The sequence below is a fragment of the Scyliorhinus torazame genome, chromosome 13 (genome assembly GCF_047496885.1).
Source record: "Scyliorhinus torazame isolate Kashiwa2021f chromosome 13, sScyTor2.1, whole genome shotgun sequence".
Taxonomy (NCBI): domain Eukaryota; kingdom Metazoa; phylum Chordata; class Chondrichthyes; order Carcharhiniformes; family Scyliorhinidae; genus Scyliorhinus; species Scyliorhinus torazame.
Window position 1 is genome coordinate 171,302,119 of NC_092719.1, and position 18,617 is coordinate 171,320,735.

Consider the following 18,617-nt stretch of genomic DNA (forward strand, 5'->3'; position numbering starts at 1 on the left):
GGGCTGGTTTAGCTCACTGGGCTAAATCGCTGGCTGTTAAAGCAGGCCAGCAGCACGGTTCAATTCCCGTACCAGCCTCCCTGAACAGGCGCAGGAATGTGGCGACTAGGGGCTTTTCACAGTAACTTAATTGAATCCTACTCGTGACAATAAGCAATTTTAATTTCATTTCATTTCAAATAGTCCGAAGTGGCCCTGTTCATCCGTACACTCGCCACAGGAGCCTGGTACAGCAACCTGACCCAGTCAATAAAGCCCCTCTCAAATCCGAGCCACCCCAGCACCTCCCATAAATAATCCCATTCAACCCGGTCAAAAGCTTTTTCCGCATCCATTGTGACCATTACCTCCACCTCCCTACTTTCCGGGGGCATCATGATTACATTTAACAGCCTTCTTATATTGGCCACCAGCTGCCTGCCCTGAACATCCCCCGTCTGATCCTCCACAATACCATCCGGTATACAATCCTCAATCCTAGAGGACAAAATTTTGGCCAACAGTTTGGCGTCCACATTCAACAGGGATATCGGCCTGTAAGACCCACATAGCTCCGGGGTCTCGTCCCGTTTTAGGATAAGCGGAATTGTGGCCTGTGACATCGTCTGGGGTAGAACCCCTCTTTCCCTTGCCTCATTAAACACCTTCATCAGCACCGGTCCCAATATCCCGGAGAACATTTTATAGAACTCCTCTGGGTACCCGTCCAGTCCTGGGGCCTTACCCGCCTGCATGGCCTTCAGACCCTCCAATATCTCTTCCAACCCGGTCGGGGCCCCCAGTCCTTCTACCAGCTCCCTGTCCACCTTCGGGAAAGTCAGCCCCTCCAGGAAGTGCCTCATCCCCTCTGGCCCTGTAGGGGGTTCCAACCTATACAGCCTGCTGTAGAAATCCCTAAACGCCTTACTCACCCCTGCCGAATCCCCAACCAAGTTCCCATCCCCGTCAATAACTCTCCCTATTTTTCTAGCTGCCTCCCTCTTTCTGAGCTGCTGTTCAAGCATCCTGCTGGCCTTCTCACCATGCTCGTAGATCGCCCCATCTCCTTTCTGAGCTGTTCCACTGCCCTCCCTGTAGTTAACAAGCCGAACTCTGCCTACAGCCTCCGTCGCTCCCTTAAAAGACCTATCTCTGGAGTCTCCGCGTACCTCCTGTCGACTTGTAGAATCTCTTCACCAGTCGGTCCGTCGCTGCCCTTTCCGTCCTGTCCCTGTGAGCCCGGATTGAGATCAGCTCTCCTCTCACCACTGCCTTCAGCGCTTCCCAGACCACAGCTGCTGAAACTTCCCCCATATCATTTACCTGCAGGTAATTTTGTATGCAATTCCTCAGCCTCTCGCACACCTCTTCGTCCGCCAACAGCCCTACATCTAACCTCCATTGCAGGCGCTGATTACTATCTTTACTAACCTGCAGGTCAACCCAGTGTGGAGCATGGTCTGAGATTGTAATTGCTGAGTACCCCGTGTCCACCACCCCTGCCAGCAAGACCCTACCCAAAATGAAGAAATCGATCCGAGAGTATACCTTATGTAAGTGCCCCCCCTCCCCCCCCCCCCCCCCCCCCCCCATCTGCTCCATGAACCCTTTCAGTTCCTTTGCCATTGCTGGCACCCTGCCCATTTAATTAAATTGCCATTAATTGGAAAAACTGAATTGCGTACACTAAATTTAAAAGAAACTAAACATATGCGCACCCCCCACTGCGCTTCTGTGAGCTAGCTCACCCAGCTAGCTTGGTGGCTCCCGCCCCCGGCGCCGAATAGTCTCCCACCTATTGTTCCCTCATCCCCCCCCCCCCCACTCATACAAACAAATTCCCTCATCTAACGATCCGCACACAATCACCCAACTGAAAGACAAACACCGAGACCCAAACAAGCACGCCTCCGTCCCCCAAAAGTGCACATCAAAGCATAAGGCATTGCCAACATTCACCAAAAAGAAAACCCTAAAACGAAAAACTTTTTTCCCCCCCTTCTTAAACAGAACTCAAAAACAGAAGAGAAAAAAACAAACCAATATAAGTCAAAAAGTTACATCAAAGTTCAAAAGTTCTCAGTTCACCACCAGTCCTTTTCTTTTCGCAAAGTCCAGCGTGACTTCGGGCGACTCAAAATAATGATGCTGTTCATATGTGACCCAGAGACGAACCGGATACAGCAGCCCAAACTTCCCCTGCTTCTTGAAAAAGATTGACTTAATTTGGTTAAAGCCTGCCCTTTCCCTGGCCACATCCACATTCAGGTCCTGGTAAACCCGCAGGTTTACCAGGTTGTCCCACTTACAGCTCCGCGTTCGCTTGGCCCACTGAAGAATACATTCCTCGTCCAGGAACCTGTGGAATCTCACCACCATTGCCCTCGGAGAGTCCCCCGTTCACGGCTTCCTCGCAAGCACTCTGTACGCCCTGTCCACCTCCAAGGGTCGGGAGACTGTCCCCTCCCCCAGCAGCGTCTCAAACATACCCGCTATGTGTGCCCCAGCATTCACTCCCTCAGACCCCTCCAGGAGCCCGACAATTCTTACGCTCTGCCGACGGGACCTATTCTCTAGGTCCTCCACCTTCTCCAGCAGCCTTTTCTGCTGGTCCTTCAGCATCCCCACCTCCAGCTCCATCGCAGTTTGATGCTCCTCCTTCTCAGCCAGCGCCTTCTCAACCTTCTGGATCGCCCGATCCTGGGCGTGCAATCTGTGCTTCAGCCGATCAATCAACTCTTTTATCGGGTCCAGGCAGTCCCGTTTCTGCTTGGCAAAGCCGTCCTGAATGACCTGCATCAACTGCTCCGTTGATCGCTGGGCCGACACACCAGGGGTCCGATCCTTGGCCATGCTGTCTCCTGCTGCAGCTTCAGCACAGCCTTTGCCTGTCTTCTTATTTCTGCCTTTTCGTGCACTTCTGGTTCTCTTCTCCATACACCGATACGTGGAAACGATGCCCAATTGCCTCAGCCTTCGAATTTACAGTTTAAAACCGGAAGAAAGTCGGAGGGGTAAGGTCCAAAAGTCCGACCAGAGCGGGTGCCACCAAATGTGCGACCTACTCCTTCATAACCGCCACCGGAAGTCGTTAATTGATCATTGTTAATGCATTGCTAATCCAACTGTCTGATGCTAGAAGGGGTCGATTATGTTCAGTCACATTTCTGCTTGTTGCAAATTCTTCTTTGAGATTTAAAACAGCTCATATTTTTAATTTTTAGGATACTTCTTCGCCTTTCTGTCCTTTTCCACTCTCCCTCTCTTAACCTGTGCTACATTTTGCTCTTCATCGAGTCAGGATGACTTGGGCGTCTTTTACAAATGGCGGGCAGGTCCAGATTTCTGCCCCATTCCCGGGTTGTCTGTTTTTTGGGAATATTTATAAAGGGTGCAGGCTGGTTCCGTCCAAAGCCTGCATGCAGCACTGCCAATCTTGCAAAGTTAGGCATGCTCTACTCCGCCGCAATTTTTATGGAGTTGGGCCAGGTTTTTCAAGAGTTGTGGTTCACAGCCCCTCAGGGGAGTTGTGATGTTGACCAGGACCCTTGATCCAGTCAATTGATAGACACAACTTTATCTTTAAATCAAATCATGTCTTTATTGAACACAATATAAGATCCCAGTACTTAGCATTACTACAAGAGAGATTCTATCATAAACTGCATTGAAAACAAATTAATGATTCTACCTTCCTTTGCTACCACTACAAGTTCACAAGCATAGGTTAAACTATTAATCCTTGCTGTTTATTCTGCTTATGTTGATACTTTTCAAACATCAGGCTTCACTTTGCTGGTGTCTTTAAGAATACCCATCAGGCCCTAGTGTCTCTTTTAACTTGGCCATATTTCCCAGTAATCCTAGGGCCAGGGCTACAGTGATCCCTAGTCTGCATGAAGAGGCATTTTAAAAGGCAAGTTCCAAAGGTCCTCCTCATGCCCCCAATGCCAAACTCTACCCCCATGATCCCCCCCCACCCCGACTCTCCATGCCGAGCTATAGAATTTCAATGCCTATTGACCGACTATGCACTATCTAGAATTAATGAACTCCACGGTGACAGGTAGAAAGTTTAAAAACAGCTTTGAAAAAAGTACTTAATTCAGAACTTTCTCCTATGTTGAAAAAGATCACTTCACTACAAGCTAATAAAAGTACCAGCCATCCAGACCTTTTAAAGTATCAATAACAAAAACCACAAACCCTTGAATCCACTTAATGTTATGTAAACAAACATTGTGAAATTGACAGCAGAAATCAGAGATCCTCTGTACAATAAAGTAAATTAATGCGGGCAAGAAAAATGTAATGTATACACACAACTGTTTATAAATAAGAGAAAAGCCAATGAAAAGATTTTAAAAATAAAGAAATCAGAGATCCTGAGCTGTCAATCAAGCATTCTTTTCTCTGAGACCTGGGAGTTTCAATAGAGTAATAGTTGTCATGGCTCTCAGCCAAGCATACATAACTAGGCTTGGCTGAGAGTCAAGAAATCCATTAACCTTCCTTCTTTGTCAATCCTTGCTTCCTTCTCAGTCCTTAAATCTCATTGGTTAAGGAGATAAACTGTTGGTCCCACTGGAGCAATACCCGGACACATATATGTAGCTCTAACATGAAGTAGACCAATATAAATTGTAAACAAAATAATGAATTGTAATACCGGCTCGCCATTGTGGAAACGACAAAATGACAGAGACTTTGAATAAATATGTTTTATATCTGTCTTCAAGATGCTGAAAACATTCAAATGTAGGAAGTCAGAAAGCAAAAGAGAGGGCGGAACTTACAGCTATTAATATCACTGTAGTAAGAGTACTAGATAAACTAATGGAACTAAGGACTGACTAGTCCCCTCGACCTATTGGCCTGAATCCTAGGATCTAAAAGAAGTGGCTGCTGAGGTTATGGGTGTATTGCTTGTAATCCCCTAGTTTCTGTAAAGATCCCAGTAGTTTGGAAAACTACAAATGTAATGCCCCAATTCAAGAAAGAGGGGAGATAGAAAGCAGGAAATTGTAAAGCAGTTAGCCTAACATCTGGCATTGGGACATGCTGAAATCCATTACTTAGGAAGTATTATTGGACATGTAGAAAATCATGATGTAATCAAGAGTCAGTATGGTTTTATGGAAAGGAAATTGAGTTTGACAAATTTATTAGAGCTCTTTGAGGATGTAACAAGCAAGGTTCATGTGGTTGGTTTCTGGGATGAAGGGATTATTTTATGAGGAACTATTTAGAGATTGGGCCTATATTAATTGGATTTTAGAAAGATGAGCTTATTGAAATATAAGAGATTCTGAAAGGGCTGGACAGGGTAGATGTTTGAGAAGATGTTTCCCCCTAGAGGCGAATCCAGAACAAGGGAGTACAATTTTAGAATGAGGGTTTCTCCCATTTAAAATGGATATGAAGAAAAATCTCTTCTCTGAGACCCACATACCTTTGGAATTTTCTACCTCAAAGAGCTGGGAAGGCTCAATCATTGAATATATTTAAGCAAATTCAGATCAGCTACTGAATGGCAGAGCACCCATTGTTCTCATTAATATATATTTTTTAATTCTGTCTAATAGAACATCATCATGTCCAGGCTGGATAAAAGGCGGAAGGGAGTATATGGCCCTCCAATGGGAAAGAAGTGTGTGATCTTTGTAGATGATATGAACATGCCAGCATTGGAAATATATGGAGCTCAGCCTCCTATTGAACTGCTCAGGCAGTACTTTGACCATGGAAACTGGTAACTATGCAGTTTGAAGCCTAGCTAATATCTTGTTTGTAACGAATAATGCTGTCACAAAGAGCACAATTTAGGAAGAAAATCAAGTAGTTAATTTTAATATATGTCAGCTAACAGCGCAGACAGTACTCAGCATCTCCATAATTATTCCACTAACAGACGTTCAAAAAAAGTCCCCCTTTACTTTTCTGAACCACATTTTAATCCAAATCTGACCGGGTTTGAATCCTTTGTCTCTTTTCTGACAAAGTCAAGTGATTTGAATCGGTTTACCAGCTCATGAAATAAAACCAATTGTGATTACTCAGAATAATACTATCCACTCAGTCTTGTAAACAATATATTTTCCTCTTACCTTTAGCAGTAACAGTGGCAGATTTATCCTATTTTGCTCCTATTTTTATGGCAGCTGCCCCACAAAATACAGTATTTTCACAAAGAATTTTAAAAGTCAAGATTGCTGCACTTGATCTATCCATCTGCCCCACCCATAACTCCCATGGCCTCTAGCCGTGCGGCTGAGGGCTATTGCTAATTGGGAATTGGCAATCGCGGTTAAGTGAGCACTTCACACATCCCAAGTGGATTCCCGAGGGTCGGCGGGCCATGTAGCATGTGGCAGCCATTGTCTAGCATCCCAATCATACCTTGATGCCTGGACACTGTGCTTGAACACTGTGGGAGACAACACCACAGATGCAGCAGCCAACATCCGACTACCCATGGGATGGGACACAGCTCCGGGGACATGACGAAGGCCAGAGGGTGGGTAAGTGCCACCGGGGGTGGGGGTGGGGGGGGGGGGAATGGGAATGCCTGGAGAGATGGGCCAGGGGTTCGGAGGTCGGCCGGCATTGCGGAAGAAAGTAACAGGGGCACAAAGGTGTTTATTGTGTGTAACAATTTCCCACTCTCCCGATGGTGCTGCCCCCCACCTCCCTTTCTCTTTCCCTGGTGCCTTCAGTGATCCTCGATGTGATAGGCCCTCCTAGCTCTACCACTATGTCTAGGTGTGTCCCCAGGATGCACATTAGAGGTGGAAGCAGCCAGCTGCTTACCTCGTCCCATGGCCTTCGATGCCCTGGCCGTCGTCCTCTGGGAGGACTCCGGCTCACTTGTCTGCGGCACATGCTCAGTCGTGCCGCCCTGTCCCATGTGCTGACTTCAATACGCAGCCTCATCAGAGGGGTGGAACGCGGGGAAATTGGTGGCCACAGTCGCCACTCCATTGGATCGGGTCCGGCTTGGCACCCAGTGCCCCTCCTCCTGGTCAGTGCCCATAGGGCCCTGTGGTTCACCTTGGGATGGAGGGCCAGCTGGTTCTATCCCCGGCTGCCCCTGCATCATCTGACTCTGCCAGCCCTGGCGATTCCCCATGCTCTGCATTATCGTGTCTATGCCCTCGACGATGCCCCACAGTGACTGGGACATGCTCTGCAGCACTTCTGCCATTCCCTTCAGAGAGCAGGACATGTCAAGGTCATGTTGACCTCATAAGGTCAGCCTGGTACTGGTTGACATCCTCCAGTGAGTCAGAAATTATGTCAAGACCCTCAGCCATGGCCGTCACCGACTGCGTGATGCCTTGGCACCTTTAGTAATGGTGCCAATGTCATGCACCAGGCTCTTCACTGCGGTTGACACCCTTGCAGTGTTGGCCTCAGTGCCATGCATTGCCGGCGACATCTCCTGCGGCCGTAGCCTCTGGGACTCCTCCAAGCGGCTATGGACCTGCTGGAGTATTGCTGGCATCTCCCTTTGAATGTCCCGGCTGCTCCCTAACACCTCCATCAGCTCCGGATTGACTTGTTCCACAGGCTCAGCATCAAGCTTGGCCCCAGCTGCGTCCTGGGATCCAGCAGACCTCCGACTGCTGTCTCGCCTGGGGGTCCCTGCCTCCATCTGATGTGCAGCAGCAGTCTGGTGCTCACCAGACTGTGCCCCAGAAGCCTGACTACCAACAGTTCCCACCAAGGCGCATGTATCTGCGCTAGTGGAGGGTGGGGATGACAGCTGTGACGCCTCGATCATGGCATCCTCGGAGTTCTCCTCCTAGGTGTTCTCCTGAAGAGGTTACCACCCAGAATGGGCCAGCGCCGTCGGCTGGAGGACTTGCGGGAGAATAGATATGTGGTCAATGGGAGGGATGGGTCAGTCAGCAATCAGAACTCAAGTTTGACAGGTCCTTTGGCTGGGGCCCACTGGTTTCTCACCTCTGCGGCATCCGTCAGCCTCCGTATTGGTGACCGCTCTGTCCTCGGCCACAGCGTCACCTCCAGGGCCCACTCCTCAAAGGTGTTGAGGATTCTGATGACCGGCACACCACCGCCAGTCTGGGCCCTCTCGCAGCGATTATGGGAGAGCTTTTCCTGAGGAGACACAGGGGGCATCGTTAACCACATGCGTGGTTCACAGTTGTGGGGGAGGGGGAATGGTGGTGAAGGAAAAGATGGAGGAAGGATTGAAGGGAGAGGAGGATGTGAATAAAGGGTTGGGGGGGATTGAAGGGGACATAGAACATCGAACAGTACAGCACAATACAGGCCCTTCAACCCACGATGTTGTGCCCACCATTTATCCTAATCTAAGATCAACCTAATCTACACCCCTTCAATTTACTGCTGTCCATGTGCCTGTCTAAGAGTCGCTTAAATGTCCCTAATGACTCTGACTCCACCACCTCTGCTGGCAGTGCATTCCATGCACTCTATCCATGCCTCTCATCACCTTGTACACCTCTATCAAGTCACCTCTCTGCCTTCTTCACTCCAGTGAGAAAAGCACTAGCTCCCTCAACCTTTCTTCATAAAACGCCATCCAGCCCAGGCAGCATCCTGGTAAATCTCCTCTGTACCCTCCCCAAAGCATCCACATCCTTCCTATAATGAGGTGACCAGAACTGGACACAATATTCCAAGTGTGGTCTAACTAGAGTTTTGTAAAGCTACAGCAAAACCTCGCGGCTCTTAAACTCAATCCCTCTTAATGAAAGCCAACGCACCATACACCTTCTTAACACCCTATCAACCTGGGTGGCAACTTTGAGGGATCTATGTACATGGACCCCAAGATCCTTCTGTTTCTCCACACTTCCAAGAATCCTGCCTTTAACCCTGTATTCAGCATTCAAATTCGACCTTCCAAAATGAATCACTTCACATTTATCAAGGTTGAACTCCATCGGCCACTTCTCAGCCCAGCTCTGCATCCTGTCAATGTCCTGCTGTAACCTGCAACAACCCTCAACACTATCTACAACTCCACCAACCTTCGTGTCATTGGCAAACTTACTAACCCACCCTTCCACTTCCTCATCCAAGTCATTTATAAAAACCACAAAAAGAGCAGAGGTCCCAGAACAGATCCTTGCTGGACACCACTGGTCACCGACCTCCAGGCGGAATACTTTCCATCCACTACCACTCGCTGTCTTCTTTCGGCCAGCCAATTCTGTATCCAGACAGCCAAATTTCCCTGTATCCCATGCCCCTAACTTTGAAATGAAATGAACTGAAAATCGCTTATTGTCACAAGTAGGCTTCAAATGAAGTTACTGTGAAAAGCCCCTAGTCGCCACATTGCTCCATGTGGCAGGCTGGGGACAGTTCCAGTCCCCAGGGTCAGCATGTGTGCAGCAAGTGTCTCCAGTTACAGCTCCTGGAAGCTCGAGTTTCAGAGCTGGAACGGCGGCTGGAGACACTGTGGAGCATCCGCGAGTCGGAGAGCATCGTGGATAGCACATACAGAAAGCTGGTCACACGGCAGGCTCAGGCTCCGCAGGCAGGAAGGGAATGGGTGACCACCAGAGCAAGAGAGCGAGGCCGGTAATCTCCTGTGGCCATTCCCTGCAGAACAGATATACCGCTTTGGATACTGTTGAGGGGAATGGCCTCTCAGGGGAAAACAGCAACAGCCAAACTTGTGGCACCACGGTTGGTTCTGCTGCAGAGGGGAGGGGTGATAAGTGTGACAGTGCAATAGTTATAGGGGATTCAATTGTAAGGGGAATGGACAGGCGTTTCTGTGGCCGCAAACGAGATGGTATGTTGGATGGTATGTTGCCTCCCTGGTGCTAGGGTCAAGGATGTCTCGGAGCGGGTACAGGACATTCTGGAGGGGGAGGGTGAACAGCCAGTGGTCATGGCACATATCGGTACAAACGACATAGGTAAAAAAAGGGATGAGGTCCCAAAAGCAGAATACAGGGAGCTAGGAAGGAAGTTAAGAAATCGGACCTCGAAGGTAGTTATCTCAGGATTACTACCCGTGCCACATGCTAGTCAGAGTAGAAATGACAGGATATATAGGATGAATACGTGGCTGAAGGGATGGTGTCAGGGGGAGGGTTTCAGATTCTTGGGGCATTGGACCGGTTCTGTGGGAGGTGGGACCTGTATAAACTGGACAGGTTACACCTGGGCAGGACTGGAACTGATGTCCAAGGGAGGCTATTTGCTAGAGCGGTTGGGGAGTGTTTAAACTAATGTGGCAGGGGGATGGGAAACGATGCAGGAAATAGGGCGGTAGTAAAACAAGGGCAGAAACAAAAGGCAGTAAGGGGGAAAGTGTAAGGCAGAGAAGCCGTAGTCAAAAATCAAAAAGGTACAAGGTACAGTGACTGAGGGGAGCTCAGTGATTGGCCCAGTAATATTAAAAGGAATACAACGGGAAGTAAAAACATAAATGGAAAGCAACGCGGCAGGTTGTTACATGAAGATATGGGTTCAACGACAAGGAAAGTTAGGAGAAACGTTAAGAGGAAAAATAACTTAGGGGAGGTTACTGTTCAAGGTGTTAAGATTCAAAACAGAGATATAAAAGCCAACATAAGTGTACTTCACCTGAATGCTCGTAGTATTCGGAATAAGGTAAATGAGTTGATGGCGCAAATCATCGTGAATGACTGTGATTTAATGACCATTACTGAAACATGGTTAAAGGATGGTCACGACTGGGTGTTAAATATCCAAGGGTATCAGACTATTCGGAAGACAGAGTGGATGGTAAAGGAGGTGGTGTAGCTCTGTTATTTAAGGATGACACCCGGGCAATAGTAAGGGATGACATCGGTGCTATGGAGGATAAGGTTGAATCCATTTGGGTGGAAATCCGGAATAGTAAGGCGAAAAAGTCACTGATAGGAGTAGTCTATAGGCCACCAAATAGTAACATTATGGTGGGGCAGGCAATAAACAAAGAAATAACTGATGCATGTAGAAATGGTACAGCAGTTATCATGGGGGATTTTAATCTACATGTCGATTGGTTTAACCAGGTCGGTCAAGGCAGCCTTGAGGAGGAGTTTATAGAATATGTCCGCGATAGTTTCCTAGAACAGTATGTAATGGAACCTACGAGGGAACAAGTGGTCCTAGATCGGGTCCTGTGTAATGACACAGGATTGATTAATGATCTCATAGTTAGGGATCCTCTCTGAAGGAGCGATCCTAATATGGTGGAATTTAAAATACAGATGGAGGGTGAGAAGGTAAAATCAAACACTAATGTTTTGTGCTTAAACAAAGGAGATTACAATGGGATGAGAGAAGAGCTAGCTAAGGTAGACTGGGAGCAAAGACTTTATGGTGAAACAGTTGAGGAACAGTGGAGAACCTTCCAAGCAACTTTTCACAGTGCTCAGCAAAGGTTTATACCAACAAAAAGGAAGGATGGTAGAAAGAGGGAAAATCGACCGTGGATATCTAAGGAAATAAGGGAGAGTATCAAATTGAAGGAAAAAGCATACAAAGTGGCAAAGATTAGTGGGAGACTAGAGGACTGGGAAATCTTTAGGGGGCAACAGAAAGCTACTAAAAAAGCTATAAAGAAGAGTAAGATAGATTATGAGAGTAAACTTGCTCAGAATATAAAAACAGACAGTAAAAGTTTCTTCATATTCTTCAAATATATAAAACAAAAAAGAGTGGCTCAGGTAAATATTGGACCTTTAGAGGATGAGAAGGGAGATTTAATAATGGGAGATGAGGAAATGGCTGAGGAACTGAACAGGTTTTTTGGGTCGGTCTTCACCGTGGAAGACACAAATAACATGCCAGTGACTGATAGAAATGAGGCTATGACAGCTGAGGACCTTGAGATAATTGTTATCACTAAAGAAGTAGTGATGGGCAAGCTAATGGGACTAAAGGTAGACAAGTTTCCTGGCCCTGATGGAATGCATCCCAGAGTGCTAAAAGAGATGGCTAAGGAAATTGCAAATGCACTAGTGATAATTTGCCAAAATTCATTCGACTCTGGGGTGGTCCCAATGGGAAATTAGCAAACGTGACATCACTGTATAAAAAGGGAGGTAGGCAGAAAGCGGGTAATTATATGCCAGTTAGCTTGACTTTGGTAGTAGGGAAGATGCTGGAACCTATCATCAAGGAAGAAATAGCGAGGCATCTGGATGGAAATTGTCCCATTGGGCAGACGCAGCATGGGTTCATAAAGGGCAGGTCGTGCCTAACTAATTTAGTGGAATGTTTTGAGTGCATTACCAGTGCGGTAGATAACAGGGAGCCAATGGATGTAGTATATCTGGATTTCCAGAAAGCTTTTGACAAGGTGCCACACAAAAGATTGCTGCATAAGATAAAGATGCATGGCATTAAGGGTAAAGTAGTAGCATGGATAGAGGATTGGTTAATTAATAGCAAGCAAAGAGTGGGGATTAATGGGTGTTTCTCTGGTTGGCAATCAGTCGCTAGTGGTGTCCCTCAGGGCTCAGTGTTGGGCCCACAATTGTTCACAACTTACATAGATGATTTGGAGTTGGGGACCAAGTGCAATGTGTCCAAGTTTGCAGATGACACGAAGATAAATGGTAAAGCAAAAAGTGCAGAGGATACCGGAAGTCTGCAGAGGGATTTGGATAGGTTAAGTGAATGGGCTAGGGTCTGGCAGATGGAATACAATGTTGACAAATGTGAGGTTATCCATTTTGGTAGGAATAATAGCAAAAGGGATCATTATTTAAATGATAAAATATTAAAACATGCCGCTGTGCAGAAAGACCTGGGTGTGCTAGTTCATGAGTCGCAATAAGTTGGTTTACAGGTGCAACAGGTGATTAAGAAGGCAAATGGAATTTTGTCCTTCATTGCTAGAGGGATGGAGTTTAAGACTAGGGAGGTTATGCTGCAATTGTATAACGTGTTAGTGAGGCCACACCTGAAGTATTGTGTTCAGATTTGGTCTCCTTACCTGAGAAAGGACGCATTGGCGCTGGAGGGTGTGCAGAGAAGATTCACTAGGTTAATCCCAGAGCTGAAGGGGTTGGATTACAAGGAGAGGTTGAGTAGACAGGGACTGTACTCGTTGGAATTTAGAAGGCTGCGGGGGGATCTTATAGAAACATATAAAATTATGAAGGGAATAGATAGGATAGATGCGGGCAGGTTGTTTCCACTGGCGGGTGAAAGCAGAACTAGGGGCATAGCCTCAAAATAAGGGGAAGTAGATTTAGGACTGAGCTTAGGAGGAACTTCTTCACTCAAAGGATTGTGAATCTATGGAATTCCTTGCACAGTGAAGCAGTTGAGGCTCCTTCATTAAATGTTTTTAAGATAAAGATAGATAGTTTTTTGAAGAATAAAGGGATTAAGGGTTATGGTGTTCGGGCCGGAAAGTGAAGCTGAGTCCAAAAAAGATCAGCCATGATCTCATTGAATGGCGGAGCAGGCTCGAAAGCAGGCTCGAGTAATGGCCTACTCCTGCTCCTAGTTCTTATGGTCTTATGCTCATTCCGGCGCCTGTTCGGGGAGGCTGTTACGGGAATTGAACCCACACTGCTGGCCTGCCTTGGTCTGCTTTAAAAGCCAGCTATTTAGCTCTGTGCTAAACCAGCCCCTGGTTCTGAATGAGCCTACCATGGGGAACCTAATCAAATACCTTATTGAAATCCATTTACACCACATCCACTGCCCGACCTTCATCAATGTGTCTCATCACATCCTCAAAAAATTCAATGAGGTTGTGAGGCATGACCTGCCCCTCACAAAGCCATGCTGACTATCTTTAATCAAACTATGTTTTTCTAAATAATTATAAATCCTATCTCTCAGAATCGTTTCCAATATTTTGCTCACCACAGACGTAAGACTGTTGGGTCTGTATTTCCCATGGATTTCTTTATTCCCTTTCTTGAACAGGGGAACAACATTCGCCTCCCTCCAATCATCCGGTACTCCTCCAGTGGAGAGTGAGTATGCAAAGATCATCGCCAACGGCGCAGCAATCTCCTCCCTCACTTCCTGTAGTAACCTTGGGTATATCCTGTCAGGCCCAGGAGTCTTATCTATCCTGATGCTTTTCAAAATTTCCAGCACATCCTCCTTCTTAATATCAACCTGTTCGAGTCTATTAACCTGGTTCACACTGTTCTCATGAGCAACAAGGTCCCTGTCTCTAGTGAATACTGAAGCAAAGTATTCATTTAGGGCCTCCCCCATCTCCTCAGACTCGAGGCACAAGTTCCCTTCACTATCCCTGATCGGCCCTACTCTCACTCGGATCATCCTCTTATTTCTCACATAAGTGTAGAACGCCTTGGGGTTTTCCCTAATCCTTCCTGCCATAGCTTTTTCATGCCCTCTTCTAGCTCTCCTCAGTTCATTTTTGAGTTCCTTCCTGGCTACCTTGTAACCCTCTAGAGCCGAGTCAGATCCTCGCTTCTTCAACCTTACGTAAGCTTCCTTCTTCCTCTTGACTCGAAGCTCCACTTCTCTTGTCATCCAAGGCTCCTTCACCTCACCATTCCTTCCTCATCTCAGTGGGACAAAACTATTCAGCACTCGCAGAAAGTGCTCCTTAAACAATCCCCACATTACTGTTGTGCATTTCCCCCAAGAATAATTGTTCCCACTTTATGCTCCTCAGCTCCTGTCTAATAGCAGTATAATTTCCCCTCCCCCAATTAAGTACCTTCCCATACTGCGTATTCCTATCCCTCCCCATGACTATGGTAAAGGTAAAGTAGTTGTGGGCACTGTCACCGAAATGCTCTCCCACCGAGACATCTGACACTTGGCCTGGTTCGTTGCCGAGTACCAAGTCCAATATAGCCTCCCCCCTAGTCGGCCTATCTGCATATTGAGTCAGGAATCCTTCCTGTACACACCTGGCAAAATCTGCTCTATCCAAACCATTTGCACTAAGGAGGTTCCAGTCAATATTAGGGAAGTTGAAGTCACCCATAACAACAACTCTGTTACTTCTGCACTTTTCCAAGATCTGTCACCCAATCTCTATCTCTCTGCTGCTTTTGAGGGGTCTATAGAAAACTCCCAATAAAGTGACTGCTCCTTGTTTCTGACTTCCACCCATACTGACTCAATGGACAAATCCTCCTCAACTACCTCCTTTTCTGCAGCTGAGGTGCGCTCCCTAATTAACAGTGCCACTCCCCCTCCTCTTTTACCTCCAGCCCTATTCTTCTGAAAACATCTAAACCCCGGAACATCTAACAACCATTCCTGCCCCTGTGAAATCCATGTCTCCGTAATGGCCACAACATTGTAGTTCCAAGTACTGATCCATGCTGTTAAGTTCATCTCCCTTATTCCTGACACTCCTTACATTGAAACAGACACACTTTAACCCATTCCACTGAGTGCAACTTTGCCCTATCAACTGTCTATCCTTCCTCACAGATTTGCGACATACTATTTCTGCCTGTTCAACAGCTACCCTATCTTCTGATCCATAACTCTGGTACCCATCCCCCTGCCAAACTAGTTTAAACCTCTCCGAAGAGCTCTAGCAAACCTCCCACCCAGAATATTGGTGCCCCTCCAGTTTAGGTGCAATCCATCCTTCATGTACAGGGACCACCTTCCCAGAAGATATCCCAATGATCGAAATATCTGAAACCTTCCCTCCTGCATCAGCCCTTTAGCCACGTATTCAGCTGCACTCACTGTCTGTTCCTTGCCTCACTTGCACATGGCACCGGTAGCAATCCTGAGATCACTACTCTGCTTGCCCTGCTCTTTAGCTTCCAACCTAACTCCCTAAAATCACTTTTTAGATCCTCATCCCTTTTCTTAACCATGACGTTGGTGCCTATGTGCACCACGACTTCTGGTTGCTCCCCCTCCCCCTTAAGATTTCTGTAGACTCGATCCGAGACATCCCTGGCCCTGGCACCCGGGAGGCAACATAGCTTCGGGAGTCTCGCTCGCGACCACAGAATCTCTTATCCATTCCCCTAACCATTGAGTCTCCTATCACTATTGCTTTTCTATTCTCCCCCCTTCCCTTCTGAGCCACAGAGTCAGACTCAGTTCCAGAGACCTGGCCGCTCGGGCCTTCCCCCGGTAGGTCATTCCCCCCCCCCAAACAGCATCCCAAACAGTATACTTGTTTTGAAGGGGAATGGCCAAGAGGGATCCCTGCACTGTCTGACGGTTTGTTTTCCTTCCCGTGATTGTAACCCAGCTACTCTTGGCCTGTACCTTGGGTGTGGTTACCTCCCTGTAACTCTTCTCTATCATCCCCTCTGCCTCCCAGATGATTCAAAGTTCATCCAGCTCCAGTTCCCTAACGCGGTCTCTGAGGAGCTGGAGTTGGGTGCACTACCCGCAGGTATAGTCAGCGGGGACACCGGTGGTATCCCTCACCACCCACATCCTACAGGAGGAGCATGCAACTGCCCTAGCCTCCATCCCCTCTGATTCGAATTCACAAAGAGATTTAAAGGGAGGGATATAAAGATTAAACACCCGTTAGGCCCTTTAAAATATATATATATATATACTACTGCTACTCTCCAAAGTGAACCCTCGAAAATTGATGATTCTGCGAAAAGAAAGAATGATAGCTTGCTCCCCCTAAAAAACAAAACAAACAAAAAATAACATTTTTCAAAATTAAAAAAATCCAAAAACAAACAACTCTTACCTTACAGAATGTAGCTGCCCTGTGGACCAGCTGGAACTCCGCCCTCCGACTCTACTCCCAGTCATCTGCACTCTCTGTAAACCCCGAGTTCCCTTCAGGCTCTTTGAGGAATGGTAGGAAATGAAATGAAAGGAACACTTTGCTCCCACCTCACCTAACTCCCTCAGTCACCAAACTCTCACTATAGCACTCAAATGCACCCCAATTCAGCACTCAGTACAAACAAAGTCTGCACTGTAAACTGGCTCGCCTTTCTCCTGTGACTCTAGCCTCTGCGAACGGGGGTGTGAAGGATGGGTTGGGGGGTTGAAGGGAGAGGGGTTGGAGGGAGGGTTGAGGATCGCATGGAGAGTTGGGGGCTGGACGCTCACATGGGGGTGAAAAGGTCTTGGGGGGGGGGGAGAGAGTGGTGGGGGAGATGTCTACTCGCTCGTGTTGCCCGATGTAGGTCGTTGACCTTTTTACGGCACTGGATGCCAGTCCCCCTGGTCACACTCCTGGCACTCAGCCGCCGCCACATCATCCCAGGCAGCACTGGCTGCCCTATGACACTCCAGACCCTTGGAGCAACAGTACATCGCTCCTGACCTCCACTGCGTTTAGGAGCCTCCCCAGATCTGCATCCCCAAATTTCGGGCCGGTCTCTTGGGCACCTTTGTTGTGAGCTGTCTGGGTTTGGCTGAGCAAGTGATGCTTAAGTGCTGTTCAACCTTGTTAACGGGGGCTGCTGAGCGCGGTGCTGGAGAATCAGCTGGCGAGCTTTCATTTGCTGTGAGAAGCCCATGGGGCCTCTGTAAGTGGACTAATTAACATTGAATAGCATTGCCAGCTTCGCTGCACTGAGCGCCGGGAAGCTCGCGGGAGTTCCCACTCGCTACAACGCTTGAAAATGTTTCCGGAGAAATGTGCCCACAGTTTGCTATTCCTAGAGGCCCAGAGAAATACGTGGAGTGAAATTAGTTTTTGGATGTATCGCAGAATAGGTTAATTATGCATCAGCGGTCTGTTGGTTATCAAACCAAAATGAAAAGAATGAATTTGAAGTTCCATTTCTGATCAGTGACACTGTAATGTCCTTGCACCAACTATTGCATCACTGTGCTCTGCTGTGCATTAATATGAGTGCTATCCACTTGTGAGGACATTAAAAAAGTTTAGGACATTTCCTTCATGTGCTATGTAACTTGTAAAATTGGTGCGTTTCATTCCCTGGATGGAGAATTTGTTTTATGTGCTAAATATGCATCACAATTTGGATACTTTAATTAATGGGATTTTATGTTTAAATTGCTGTATAAAACATGCTGCAAATTTGAAAATCATCCCTCAAGAATGCTTCACTCAGGACATGACAATGGTGATAGACCCTTCAAACAAGTAAATTTGGTAGAGGTAGCAATATTTTCTAGCAAAGTTTTCTTTGTCCTCTTTATTTTGTTATTATTATCTATTCTTGTGGGCACTGTCTCAACCTGCCAGAAATTACTTGATTTATTTCTTAAATAAAAATGATAATAAGGACTTGACTAAAGATCAGAATCTTTGAGGTATAAAAGAATGATTGCTTTTGCCACATCACTAAGAGATAGATAGGTTATTGATTAATAAGGGTAACAGGGGTTATGGGGAGAAGGCAGGAGAATAGCAATGAGAAAAATATCAGCCATGATTGAATGGCAGAACAGACTCGATGGGCCGAGTGGCCTAATTCTGGTCTATAATTCGGGTCTTATGTAATATGTTTTTATCAACTCCTCAGCAAAATAGACTAATACTTTTCACCATCCCTTCACCAAAAAGTATTGTAGGTTGGATGGAGAGGAGTTTTGTTTAGGGGTCAGGACCCTGACGTTGGGACCATTTTCAGGTCCCAACCTAAACAGAGTGGGCCAATATGAATTTTGTTGGATTGACCAATTAATAGCCAGAGGATCTAATTAAGGACATTGGATAGGCTCCTACTACTGAAGAGTCAACAGAGGCT

The 18,617-nt window shown here is 46.9% G+C and overlaps 1 protein-coding gene across 1 annotated transcript in view; it reads left to right on the forward strand.

The window, feature by feature from the left end:
* dnah12 (dynein, axonemal, heavy chain 12) overlaps nucleotides 1-18,617 on the forward strand; it is a 475,562-nt gene that overhangs the window by 245,648 nt on the left and 211,297 nt on the right. The window contains exon 39 of the mRNA XM_072472436.1: nucleotides 5,565-5,731. Coding sequence (XP_072328537.1) covers nucleotides 5,565-5,731 — 167 coding nt within the window. The remainder of the gene's footprint in view (nucleotides 1-5,564; nucleotides 5,732-18,617) is intronic.